This window comes from Sander lucioperca, chromosome 9 (genome assembly GCF_008315115.2).
Source record: "Sander lucioperca isolate FBNREF2018 chromosome 9, SLUC_FBN_1.2, whole genome shotgun sequence".
Lineage (NCBI taxonomy): Eukaryota > Metazoa > Chordata > Actinopteri > Perciformes > Percidae > Sander > Sander lucioperca.
In genome coordinates, this window is record NC_050181.1 from 30,796,172 (window position 1) to 30,809,894 (window position 13,723).

Here is a 13,723-nt window from a genome sequence, read left to right on the forward strand (position 1 = left end):
TTGAGCCCTCGGTGTGAAAGGGGGTATAAGTGAGGAAGCAAGGTTATAGTGCGTTCGTTTGTACTCGGAACTCGCTTTCTGTGTTATTTTCCCAGTTCTGAGACCGGAAGTGACAAATGGAACGCCCGCCGATGTCAGGGCTCGTCAACTCGGTCATAGTCAGAGGACCCAAGTTCAGAAAGCAATATGGCTGTGTTTTTTTGTGTCCAATTTAATAAGTCGTATACACAGTACTGTATTGTTATGCGGGAAATACCGCATAATGTGTTGTTCAATTAAAACTTAGCTAGGTCGATGTTGTAGACAACAATCCCTAGCTAACATTACAAATCGAGCAGAAATGTGAGCAGGTCATTGAAACGGAAAGCTCAGATTAAAAAAGTTTAGATGTCTTTTAGTTCACAGCACTTTGTGTTCTGCCCATGTAACAACGTTGTTGTGGAGTTAATAAACTACTCGTTCAGTGCGGGAAGGTCTCCACAGACAGCGGACACCACAACTCCGGGATACTGAGACATGCGGAGAGCTTTCCCTGGCGGTGAGGCTTAATCAGCATCGTGTCAACTTGTTTAGCAAGGGCTTGAATTCAACATTCATTTATAACATTTCCACACTTTAAAGGTGGTCAGATTGAATGGGATTTCCCTACATATTCACATACATATTTTTGATGCAAAGTCAGAGCCTGTATTCACCTTTCTTCAGAAGCCAATGGGCAAACAGAGCTTAACAAAACTAATATACCATTAGGTAACTAGCTGATAAAGGTTTCACTGTTTCATCAGTTTTATTCAGGTTCAACTCGTACCGTCGTGGTTTGGTGTAGAACATCAACAGCTTTCATCAAAAATGTCCATTTCCTGGTGCGTACGCCATACATTCCATGGTAACAAAATGGTAAATAAAACTAGCATTACTTGCAATTTTGAGACTACAATATCCTCAAAAAAGGTTTTTCATGACCCCACAAAACTGCAGCCCGTTCTGGAATTATCTGGGTTACAACCAACCTCTTCCAAATGAAAGGCAAACCATCTGGTCTGTGCAACTGTGACCCAAATGGTATTTAGTTAGCAGCTAGCACTGTTTAGCCAACATGGCTGACATTGAAACCTAGAACATCCAAACTCTTTTGATCAATGGCTCATTATAACGTTTCACTAAGGCAGTGATTTTCAAAGTCTGGGTTGGCACCTTTAAACTAAAATACAAATTGAAAAGAATACAACATGCTAAACCATTTTTGCATGTACCTTCTCAAATCTCTGCATAGCTAGAACATTTCTGAATAAACGCTGTACGCTGTTAATCACTTTAAATTACAGACTAAATTAATATCTGAAATTAAAATATGACTGCCCAGAAAAGGTTTGAAAGTCACTGCATCATATTCAGTCATAGTCATAAAAATCCACAAATATCAACAGCTGTACTAGTCCCATAATTCATAAACACCCAGAAATCAAAGTGCTGTAAATATTAAATATTGAGTTTAGTTTACATAAAATCTGGGTCACATGTCAAAAAGAGTAGTATTATTATGATTGCAATTTTATACTCAGTTATTATTGGGACAGGCATCCTGGGAATACAGAGGTATCATATATAACAAACTGTGACATACTGTTTCAGACATCATGCAACGGACTTTTCCAGACATTAAAGGATAATGGAAACCCAAACTAGATAAATGAAGAAATAGTCCTCTTCTCATGAGGCGTCCTATAGACACTGCAGTGCGGCTTTCAAATGGCGGTCAGTTGAGTGTGGTCGTTGCTTACTCCTTCTTCTGATTGGCTAAGAGGGAGGCCTCCCATCGCTGTGCCATGGCGTTCTGTCGTCTTGGCACAGAAGAGAGGGAAGAGGGGAACTGGAGGGAGGGGGAGATTTAGCTGAACCACTGGAGCTAATATGGGTGGATAGGTGGATATGGTTGGATGGATTATAGGATGGAGGGGTGATGGACAAGGCAAAAGAGAAATAAACATAGGATGGGACATTTGCAGGAATTGTTAGACTGATGACTGCAAGAGTGATGGGTTGATGAGTCGAATAATGAATACATTTGCTAAATTGTGAACTTGTGGATTAAATAGTTAATCAGTCAACTGATTAACAAATCAGAAAGTTCACAATTAATAAATGATACAAATGAATGAGTAAAGGAAGAAATCATTACCCAACATGGAAATTGGAAAAGAACAAATTATAAATAAATAATAAATGTTAATATGATTTTCATGCCATATACACATGAAGCAATCCAACACAGTGAAATATAACCAGCTACTGTGTAACACTATACATTCCAGAAGTCATTATATTGCATCTTTGTATCAAAATGTTGGAATGAATATCACTGTAAATCAAATGTGTCCTACCTGGTGTACTGTGTATGCCATTAATGCTGCACCCATCAATATTTCTGTATAATTCATGGATCGATACAGAGCATTTTAGTGTTGAACATCATGGAGCATTTAACAGCTAAAAAGCCAAATATTGTTGTGTGGTTGGGGATCATTAAAAGTCTTTTTCTTCTAATTTGATTTCTACAAGTGCATATATGCATGACAAAATACAGACTTCTAATGCCTGCATTAGAGTCTGTATTCTGTATAGACATTTTGCACCTAAAAATTAGTGTTTTAGGCAAGTTTGTTAATGGTTTGAAATCTTGTCCATTAAATCTTGATCGATTAACAGATTTAGTACTCTTTGTCCCGTCACATAAGTGGATATACATACAGATTTTCAGACTTCCTATTCAGCTCCAGAGGCTGCAGCACGCAACTTTGTCTCCAGATAGATAGACAGATACTGTAGAGTTTGTGTGTGTGTGTGTGTGTGTGTGTGTGTGTGTGTGTCAGCCAACCTTGTGGTCACAAGACATACTGGATCGTTCCATTTTGCGGGTCCTGGAGGGGGACGAAGGGGAGGAGACACATCTGTCTGAAACCTCTGGCACTGGAATAAAAACAAAGGGGACAAAAAGACCATTAAATCACACTGGGAAAAACAATTCTCTCATTAAATTATCATTTAATACGATTATCATCCAGATTAGAAACCAGATTTGGTATGGTACAGCAACTTGAGTGCAAACTAGCAAACACAAGCTATCCAAGATGTTAACAATTGCAGGGAAGGTGATTGGCAACGCACAGAAACTACTTTGCAGTGTATTTGAAAGTGCTGTACACAAGAAAGTTAACAGAACTGCATATATCTCACACGTTTAACATTTTAAAATGTGGATTAAGAATGGTAAAAACACCATCATCTGCAAAACTTTGAATTATTACTGACACTATTTGGATTCCCCTACTATAAATTCATGGAGTTAAGGCAAGGGACACAAAATGGCTATCACTAATGGTGTGGAGGGCAGGAGTTATACATTGTTGGTTCAGTTGAAAGCTATGAGCTCTCATTTGAGCGGAACTACTACACAACAGAAATGTTCCTGGTACTTACGTACCGTTGTAAGTGATGTTATCGCTGAGGCCTGGAGACACCAGCACAGTATCGTACCTCTCTCTCCCTCTCCTCCACATCTCCTCCCTCTGCCTCCTCCACTCCTCCTCCCTCTGCCTCCTCCACTCCTCCTCCCTCTGCCTCACCATGCGGATCTCCTGCTCCACCAGCGACTGGCTGCTGAGGGAGCGCAGCTTGAAGAACGGATTGGATGAGAAAGTGCTTTCCTGCATTTCCATGGACACAGGGGCGGAGCTTAGGCAGAATTCGGAAGCGCTGCGAATGATGAGATTGGAGGTTTCCACGACGATGACATTGGCGGAAGGCATTGCATCCTTGATTGTGGACCAATCGCCGAGGCCCCCAATAGCAGAGGAGAGTAAGCGGTTCCTGGAGGCGGAGCTGGAGCAGTCGGGCTCCAAGATGATGACATTATTGGCTGTCATTTCATGGTAGACAGATCGGGGAAGGGAAGAGGAACAGGAAGGGGATGGGGAGATGGACAAGGTAGGAGTGCGGCAGGCTGGAGGTCTAGGTGGAGATCGTCCTGTCTGCGGGGTCAAGCCTCTGAACACAGAACAATAGGACAGATTTCAGTTTAAAGACACACTTTATCTGTTTCCCAGTAGAAGGAGACAGGCTTTTGACTTCTGATACTGTACACTCCTTTTGTTGGATATTTGATGCAATATTCAATATCCATATTTTCAAATCTTTTTACATTAACAGTGGATCTAATGTGTAATGTGAAAGGTTTTACTCAACGTGACAAAGCAACAGAGAATTATCACGAACTCAACAGGCAGCTGTTTTCAGCAACAAAAGCTCTGATTTTCCCACAATACACTACCTGCTCTGCTCTACTCACTCATTCACTGTGCAATAAATTAATAATCTACTCACATACATACCTGGACACTCTAACTGCTCTTAACTGCTAATTTATGCTAAATGTCATTTATTTATTAACTGTATAATAACACAATACCATACACAGTCCTATATATCTATATATGTATCTTTATTTATCTGTAGTTTATTGTTGTTTACTGTTTGTTTACTTTTTCTAAAAAAATATTTAGCTAAAAGTTTATTGTTATTGTTATTCTTATACTGTATTTTTTCTATACTGTATATTTTTTTATATATACCTCTTTATTTAAAGAGTGTTTTGTAAGCTGCTAAAATCTGCTGCTGGAAATCTAATTTCCCTGCAGGAGTCATCCCAAAAGGATCAATAAAGAGACGTCTAAGTCTAAGTCTAAGACAAACAAAAAAAGTTGATGACTAGCTGGTGACTACAGTGGAGCATTTAGCAGCTAAAGAGACAGACATTTCCCTCAAAACATAACTAAAAGGACAGTGAATATTGGACTTAACTTTTTGCGAACATGCCATAACAACTTTATAATTGTATATACGTCAGTGTTGTGTGCTCGTTCTCCTGCCATCAACTGGCCAAAAAAAAGTTATAAAAAAATAGTTAACGCAGTTTTAGTATTTTCCCAAAGTTAAGCACTAATGGAATAAGGAATACCATTTACAAACAATGCAGTATTTATCAAATCTGTATAATAAACATGTCATCACACATTCAATTAGCTGTGGACCACACAGTGTTTTTATTACAGACCTGATGAAAACGAGGGCTCTTGGAATTGTCTTTCACTCATGACCTAAAGTCAAACTGGTTTCATTTCAGAGCCTGTGTAGTTTGTATAGTAATTTTAAATAGTATCCCTACCTATACACCTGTACAGGTACAGGAGTAATGTTAGTCATCCTGTAAACATTTCACTGCAAATATCCCATTTCCTTTTTCATTTCATGTCACAAAATCTTGTTTCCCAAAGGCACAAATGGCTTAGATGATCTTGGTCCAATTTAAAATCTGTGAGCTAAGATCATAGTCTTAAAATGCTTTAGGTAAACACCACCAAGACTGCATTCTGCTGCTGTGTAGGCTTCTGCAACTTGCTGACATTCTGTTACCTGGGTGTAGTTAGGCCCTGTGTAATCATCCCCCTCTCCCTGCGGTGGTGTTCCTCTCTCTCCAGAGTCAGTCGGATCTCTCTCTCCACCGCACTCTCTGGCTCGTCCAGCGGGCTGCGGTATGACAAATCATCCAGGCCAGAGTCCTCTGAACTGGGGGACATGGTGGAGGACAGGGGCGGCTCCCTGGGCACAGGTGGATGGATCTCCCTTTAAGAGGACAGGAGGAAACCAAGCTTAAGTTAACTACAACTTAAAGCCAACAGGACTTAAAACTCTGTTTCCATTGAAGATTAAATGGATGATTTTTTTCTCTTCTGATCCACATGTACAGTAGTAGCCATGTAAAATGTTTGCTCCCAGCGATTATCCACTGGGAGTTTCCCCCCTCATCCTGTCCTGACAAGGCGTGTCAAGGTTCCGCAGTTAACACGGCCATCCAAGCGCCATTCATTCAGTTGCACCGTGTCACCATGAGAAGGCGCTTCCTTGGCCTGTTTTGGCCATGTTATGTACAGGATGTTTCCCAGACTTTCTGTAGTTGCTGAAACTTCAACAATGTTTGCCGTCCCTCAGTTGTCAGTCGTTATTAATCACATTTTTTAACAGCATAAACCCTGGACGTGCCTGGAACACCTACCTAGCGAGGCGCCCAGGGGGCATCCTTACCAGAGGCTCTACTCTTAGTTCCTCAAGGATGACTGAGCTTCTCACCCTATCTCTCAGCCACTCTACTGAGAAAACCCATTTCGGCCACTTGTACCCGGGATGTATGACCCAGCCTTCATGACCAAGTCTATCTCTGTCACAGCAGAGGCTGCAGCCCTTCAGGCCCAGTGGTACCCTGCAACTGACTCCGGAGTCTGCTTCTTCAGTCCGATGGCAGAATACTCTGACCTGTTGTTTGGTGCATATGCACAAACAGTCAGAGTTTTCCTCCCCACAACCCACAGGTGTAGGGAGGCGACCTGAGTAAACTCCAACGTAGCGGCGCTCAGCCGGGGGCTTGTGAGTATACCCACACCTGCCTGGCGCATACCACCCTGGGCAATTCCGGAGAAGAAAAATGTCCAATCCCTATCCAGGAGTATGGTTCCAGAACCGAGACTGTGCGTAAAGGTAAGCCCCACCAGATCTAATTGGTAGTGCTCCATCTCCCGCATAAGTTCCGACTCCTTCCCCCACAGAGAGGTGATGATCCAAGTCCCCAGAGCCAGCCTCTGCTGCCTGGGTCTAGTCCATCGAGGCCCCTGACCTTCACTGCCACCCGTGTGGCAGCGCACACAATCCCAGAGGTTCCTACCACAGTTGGATGGGATGGAAATGCCACGTAGCTTCTTCGGGCTGTGCCCAGCCGGGTTCGGGGCAAACCCAGCCTGCAGGCACTCACTGACGAGCCCTCCATCTGGGCCTGGATCCAGATGACTGCAGAGAAGCTGCTGTCTTTTCAGCGCTTGTGATTAACTTAAGAAAAAAAAACTCATACCCCTTAGATCCGGCAATACTGACTAAACAACAAACAAGATTTGGTCTTCAAAAAGTCTTTTTCCAAAACTGAGTTTTATCCAACCCTAATCCATACTGAAATAAACACTGGTAGTCAGTCAAGGCTTGGCCACATGACAGGTGCGTGACAAACCAGGAAAGGACATGTCATGAGTAATAATTTACGAAGGTCTCCGTTTATGCCCGTCCAGACTACTGTACAAAGCAACCCCAGAGATTTAAAACCCAAATGGGGTTAGCAGTGTTTCAAAATGTGCCTTGTGTTATTATGGCAGCAGTCAACAGTATGCTACTTTTTGAAACATGCTAACATTTGCGTTAAGATGATTGTACATCTTGAACGACAACACTGCCAGAAAAAATTATGTCTGAGAAAGCTCAATCAAAAAGAGAAAAAATAACAATAAATTGTTACCGGTAACTCCAGTATGTCCTACCTGTGCTTGAGTCGGGGGCTGCGAGTGGGGGGGTACAGTGAAGTGTGGGTGCCCTGGAAGCTTCCCTGAGCTCTGAGCCCTGGTTTGGGGGTTGGCTGACCTTTGACCTCCTCCTCCATCTTCCGCCACTGCTGGCGGGCCAACAGAAAGTCCACATGCTCAGTGGAGACATTTTCACTGTAGCTCTCTTGTGGGACAGGAACCTGTCAGGAAAGATGAGGTTCAGGATCAGATAACTAAAGATGTTTTCAGACAGTTGAAGGAACCCATTTTAATATACATATATTATTCAGTCCTTCCAGAAAAACGCGATTATGCGATTGCATAATTCAATGCATAATCAGCCAAAGTCTGCATATTTACGCAGGGGCCGCATTTTTTCAAATACACCGCACTTTCGCCGCATAAATTGCCGATTTGCGTTCTGTAATTACGCGACGTGAACGTCATCGAAAAGCTGCAAACCCCGCGATGAAGCCATAATGAAACCACAGTTTTTGCAAGTTCCCACAATTTCATTGCATAAAATTGCATAGGCCTAAATATCCCATTTTTTAAGAAAACATGCCGCATAATCAAGGATTTTTGCCCGCAACAATCACAGAAAAACTGGAAGGACTGATTATTACTATTAAACAGAGTTATGTTACATGATGTAGTCTATGGAGGACCTCCAGGGAAATGGAAATGGAAATAGAGCATTTCTTTATTTAACATTAAATTTTACATTAAAACAGGAATTTATAATTGGTTTTCAAATTCATTAATCAATCCATTATTAAATAGAGGAAAAGGTTAAACTTTAAAACATATATCATTTAAAAATAAATTAATTAATTACTAAATAAAAAGTGCATTTCAAAATCAATTTGAAAATGCAATTTTAAAAACAGGAATGAATAATTGAATTCAAAAACCGGTTAAGAGTACAGCTTTTAATAAGGTATCGAGTCCATTTCCTTGCTACTTTTCCTTATCCAATTCGAGATTCGATTTGCAAAGTAATTTCGCCTCTCCATTTAGCCTTTCCACTTGGGGGCCGGTTGACACTAGGTGTTTCCCAATCTGAAGAATGCAAAGAACGGACTTGTGTTCCTGGGGAGAACGTTCTTGCTGGTTGTTGGAATCTGGTAGAGCGTGCACCCGTATATAGAGGCCTGGTTTCCGAGATATCACGTTCACAAGAACGAGAACGGGACGGACAGGCAACCCGAAAACATAATGCTTGTGGCCGCGGCTTTTGGCGGCAAGGAAACATAAAAACATTTATCGTCGTGTGTGTGTGTAGGGCTGTGATGATAACCACATCACCGCAATACCGACGGTGACGTGACACTACTGCGGTGATGACATCATCACCATATTTTAAATTTTTTTTTATTTTTTTGCTGGTGAAAGTTACAGGAGTGCATATGTTGTGTGATATGAACACAATAATCATTGTTTAGTTATCATCAAGAGATTATATGGAGAGAAAAAAAAGTTGCTGGTCACTTCAGTTTTGCACAAGCTTTGATATGGGAGATTTCTTTTGTGTCCCCGATTATTATGAATTATTCCTAGGCTTGAGTACTAGTGATATCTACAGGTAACGTTTAATATAATACACGGTAGGGAAGGACATTTCTCCGTCTCAGCTGACACATTACCGCTGCAGTGTTAACCATTGCACTTTAGCCTAGCAGCTAGCGGAGCTTTCTTTCCTGTTTATAGCTTAATCCCGAAAAAACATCATGGTTTTTAAACCTGCTTGAACGTTTTTGTAGCCCAAAACAGAGCAGCTTATATTGGTAGAGAGAGCAACAAGTTAGCCGACTGCTGCGGACTGCCGAGGACTCCTCTGCTTTATCTTTACTCAGCTGCTAGACCGCTGTGCTGCTCAGCGTCTTCCCTCGGCAAAGTTTTTTTTATTTTTTTTTTTTTTTTTACTTTATTGACAATAGTGCTTTCTGAACTGGCTTTAGAATAGATCAACAGAGAGGAGACAAAGCAGCGTGACCGTAAATAACAGCAAAATGCAGTAATGACTCACATTGAGCTGTGTATTGCGAGGTCTAAGCCAATGTTTTTTTTCGGGGTAACACCCTTTACCGGCAGTTAGGGTTGTGCCGATGGACAATACCATCGTCCGTCGTGACGGCTGGCCGACATCACGATGGAGAGCCACCATCGTGATGCCACGGCCCCCGCCCTGTCAGACACACATTAATCCTAGTCGCGGGGCACTGGATGGGAAATTGACAAGTGCGTTGTTCTTTTAAACTAGCAAAGACACTTGCGCTGTGCTGCGCAGGGTGCAAGAAGATAGCGCCCCTAGGGTAGTGGAAGCTACTTTTTCCCCCCTTACGTGCAACCTATTTGTGAAAAAGACTATTGCTTTGAGCTGACTGGATTGGCTCCAGTGATACATTCTCTCTCTCTCCCTGTCAGCTGTAGCTCGCTCTACCTGCTAGTGGACACAGCGTCTCGAGCGAGAGAGAAAAAAGCGTTAACATGGATCGCTATCACACTTTCCTTTCTCCCCTCATTGGACTAAGTTTGTCGACACTACTGTGTGCGTGCATCAATAAGTACGTCTGATGTCCTGTAGGTATGGGACGATGTTATGCAGGATTTATGAATGTACGTTAGCAACAGTAGGCTGGTTCCTAGAGTCTCTAAAAGTAGAATGGGAGGCAGAGCCTTCAGCTATCAGGCTCCTCTCCTATGGAACCAGCTCCCAATCTGGGTTCGAGGGGCAGACACCATCGCTACATTTAAGCCTAAACTGAAAACTCTCCTCTTTGATAAAGCTTATAGTTAGGGAGTGAGGAGTTGCAGTGAACGCCTAGACCGGCGGGGCAGGGTGTATAGCTGCAGACACAGCACCCCTGCTTTTCTCTGCTTCTCTTTACAGTCATCAGATTTACCTATCGTATAATCAATAATATAGTGCCTCTCCTAGTTATGCTATTATAATTCTAGACTGCCGAGGAAGTTCCTTCCTTCTTATGCCACGCTCTTTTCTTTTGTTTCCTTTTATGCACATCCTGTCTCAGAAGTGCTTGTTACTAACCTAGCTCTGGGGAGTTTACTCCCCGGAGTCCTTATGTTTCTTCTTCGCCCAGAACATCGCCTCGGATTAGGGCGACACCAAGACCTGGGTCTTGGGTGCAGCTGTGGCTATGGACCTGCTACACCCTGCTACGCGCTGCGATTCCCTGCAATGTCCGGCTACGTCCTGCTGCGTCCACCGCGTCCACCCATGCTCTGCTGTGCCACGCTACATCCCGTACCGTCATAACCCCAACCGTCAGACACCGCCCACCAAGAGTCTGGGTCTGCCGAGGTTTCTTCCTAAAAGGGAGTTTTTCCTCGTCACTGTCGCAATAGCCTCTGCTAATGCTTGCTCTTGGGGGAACTATTGGAATTGTTGGGGCTTTGTAAATTATAGAGTGTGGTCTAGACCTACTCTATCTGTAAAGTGTCTCGAGATAACTCTTGTTATGATTTGATACTATAAATTAAATTGAAATTGAAATTAATTCACCAGGGTGCTATTTTATGTGTGAGCTAATATTGCGCATCTGTTCATGTGCGCTGCAAGAGTTGTTTCTGTTTATTGAATGCGTTATTCAGTGCAAACATAACCGAGAATGTAGTTTAATCTCAGTAATGATTGTATATTAGGTTATTACTGTCGCTCTGTTGAAGGCAATTTCTATGTTAACTGTTAAGCCCATAGTAGTAGAAAAAAATACCCTTGCCCGACCACACAGGCACTGACATCGCTCACATTCTCGCTCTAATTGACGCTACTCTCATAATAGAGGGGTGCGGTTAACCGCCGTACCGCGGTGATACGTCGCTTCTTCACCGCGGTGAGAGAAAATCCATACCGTCACAGATGTGTGTGCACTCCAGCTAGGGCTGGGTACCGGATTCAATACTTTTTAGGCACCGACCGAATTGCCTCTGAAGTATTGAGTATCAAAAAATGTCTTGTCATTCAATACCCAATTTCAATACCTAAGGAGTAAATCTCATCAGCGTCAGTGAGCCAATAAGCACGCAGCATGTCTGTGATTGGCTGTCTAACGTTATAAGTTGTAGAGGCATGTAGGAAAAACTCTACGTTACACAGAGACAGGGCTCACGTAGTAGGAGCTGAAAAATAAATACAAATATTTTTTATAGTAATGTGTAATGTTGTAATTTCTTTTTCTTAAAATGGATTTTATAAAATTGGTATCGGAAAAAGTATTGTTTAGGAACCGGTATCAAAGTCACGGTATAGGTACCGGTATAGACTTGTTGAAACCAAAGTTTGGGCTTGATGTTCTTACCTTCCTGTCAGGGTCTGTGGAGCTGGCTGTGGAGCTCTGCTCTTCATCCTCATCATCCTTGCCTCCCCACTTCTCCTCCTCCTCCTCTCTCTGCTCCTCTCTTCCAGTCTCTACTTCTGCCTCCTCCTCTTCTTCCCCTCTCTCCTCTTCCTCTCTCTCTCCATCACAGATGCTATCGTGAATCCCTCTGCCTGCTTCTTCCTGGTTGGTGACATCACAGGGCGGTGAGCCAGCCCATTGGTCCTCCCCTGCATCACTGTCCGAGTACACAACAGCCAGCTCGGCTTGGAGACAGTCGCTGAGGTCATCTGTGTCGCCGAGGTGCTGGGCCCAGGCCTGCTCTGAGGGATCTGATTGGACGACCAGGAGCGCTGACACGGCATTGTCTTCCATCTCTCCCACTGTCTCTTCTATCCATTCTTCCATTTCTTTTGTATCTACTCTTCTTCCATCTTCCCTCTCTGTTTCTCTACTCCTCCCTTCTTCCTTGCCTTCTATTTCTCTTCTTCCTCCATATTCTCCCTGCTCCTCTCCTCTCTCTGTGTCTCCTCTTCCTCCATCTTCTCCCTCCTCTTCTCTCTCTGTGTCTCGTTTTCCTCCATCTTCTCCCTCCTCCTCTCCTCTCTCTGTGTCTCCTCTTCCTCCATCTTCTCCCTCCTCCTCCTCTCCTCTCTCTGTGTCTCCTCTTCCTCCATCTTCTCCCTCCTCCTCCTCTCCTCTCTCTGTGTCTCCTCTTCCTCCATCTTCTCCCTCCTCCTCCTCTCCTCTCTCTGTGTCTCCTCTTCCTCCATCTTCTCCCTCCTCCTCCTCTCCTCTCTCTGTGTCTCGTCCTCCTTCACTCTCACCTCCTACATCTTCTCCCTGCTTCTCTCCTATCTCAAAAACAAGATAGTCCAACTCATCTTCATCTCTTTTCCCATTTTGCTTCTCTGCAGCCCCTTCTTCCTCCTGCTCATCCCGGATTGGCTGCAGCACCCCGTGGCCCTCTGGGTAATGGAGCTCCTCTACTTCCTGGCCGCGCCAGCTGACCACATTTTCTCTCTCCATGTGGGTTAGCGGAGGCGATGAGCTGATCTCCATGGTTACTGGATCTGTTGGCTGTATAGCAGTGGGAGAGTCGTTGACAGGGTTATTGTTGCTGGAGCCACTGTTGTCGTGGTTACCGTCTGTTAACTCAGCTGTTGTCCTCCCTAGCCCAGCTGTTGCTCTCTGTGGACACAAAAACAGTCAGTGGTTATTCATACATAACCACATACATAAAGTGAAGCATATTTTGGCCTTTTTTATTATTTGATAGAACGGTTGAAGATAGGAAAAGTGAGACATGGCATGCAGCGAAGGTGTGCTACCAGAGCACCCCAATATGTCAGGTCTTAATGGAAATATTAGGAATTTGGCTGGATTATTTTATTGAAAAGTTAGCACCACTGTGTTGAAAAAGAAATAAAAAACTGTGTAATTTAAAATACACAGTAAAATACAGTTTGGGATGTACTGTGTTGCTGAAATGTCTGCGAAAAGGGTTAAAGGTGCAATATGTAATACTGAAATAGTTACTGCAGTCCAAATTGAAAATACTGGAGAGAGTGGTCTCCCCCACCCCCTCCTCCACAGACTCGTATGGGATTATTTTTGTGCCTTTAATTCCAAGCAAAAGTTCTGAAGAATCAAACAAAAACCACTAACTCAAGCAAAAAACCTGTCACCTCAAAGGTAAAACTTAAAACTTCCAAACCAAACATTTGTGTAGTCGTAAACCATTGGTATTTTATTTGATATTATGTCCTTTTGTTTGTTCCTCTGCTTCTTTCTCAATGATCAGTCTTTTGCTCTCTCCATCACCTTTGCGATTGCGCTCCCAGTTTCTCGTTTGCTTCCAAACTCTTTGTTTGCAATTCTGGCACAAACCTCGCACTCCCTCTTACAGGGATGCATCCCCATTGGCTAATGAGTTTTTGGAGTACGTTTGAGTGACAGCTCAGTGCC

The 13,723-nt window shown here is 43.2% G+C and overlaps 1 protein-coding gene across 4 annotated transcripts; it reads right to left on the reverse strand.

Annotated features, from left to right (window-relative positions):
• Window positions 1-268: 268 nt before the first annotated feature.
• LOC116057093 (histone H3.v1-like) lies at window positions 269-12,331 on the reverse strand. Of its 4 annotated transcripts, none has more exons than XM_036005402.1 (6): window positions 11,738-12,326; window positions 7,413-7,615; window positions 5,470-5,679; window positions 3,482-4,044; window positions 2,876-2,967; window positions 271-2,108 (listed from the first exon to the last, which is right to left on the reverse strand). In XM_036005402.1, exons 1-6 carry the CDS (start codon window positions 12,161-12,163, stop codon window positions 2,097-2,099), a joined length of 1,506 nt encoding a protein of 501 aa, XP_035861295.1. In that variant the 5' UTR covers window positions 12,164-12,326; the 3' UTR covers window positions 271-2,096. The 4 variants fall into 4 exon arrangements, with proteins under 4 accessions (XP_031165358.1, XP_035861295.1, XP_031165356.1 ...); XM_031309496.2 differs by having other exon boundaries at window positions 272-1,870; window positions 11,738-12,325; XM_031309497.2 differs by having other exon boundaries at window positions 272-1,900; window positions 11,738-12,325.
• Between the last annotated feature and the right edge of the window lie 1,392 nt (window positions 12,332-13,723).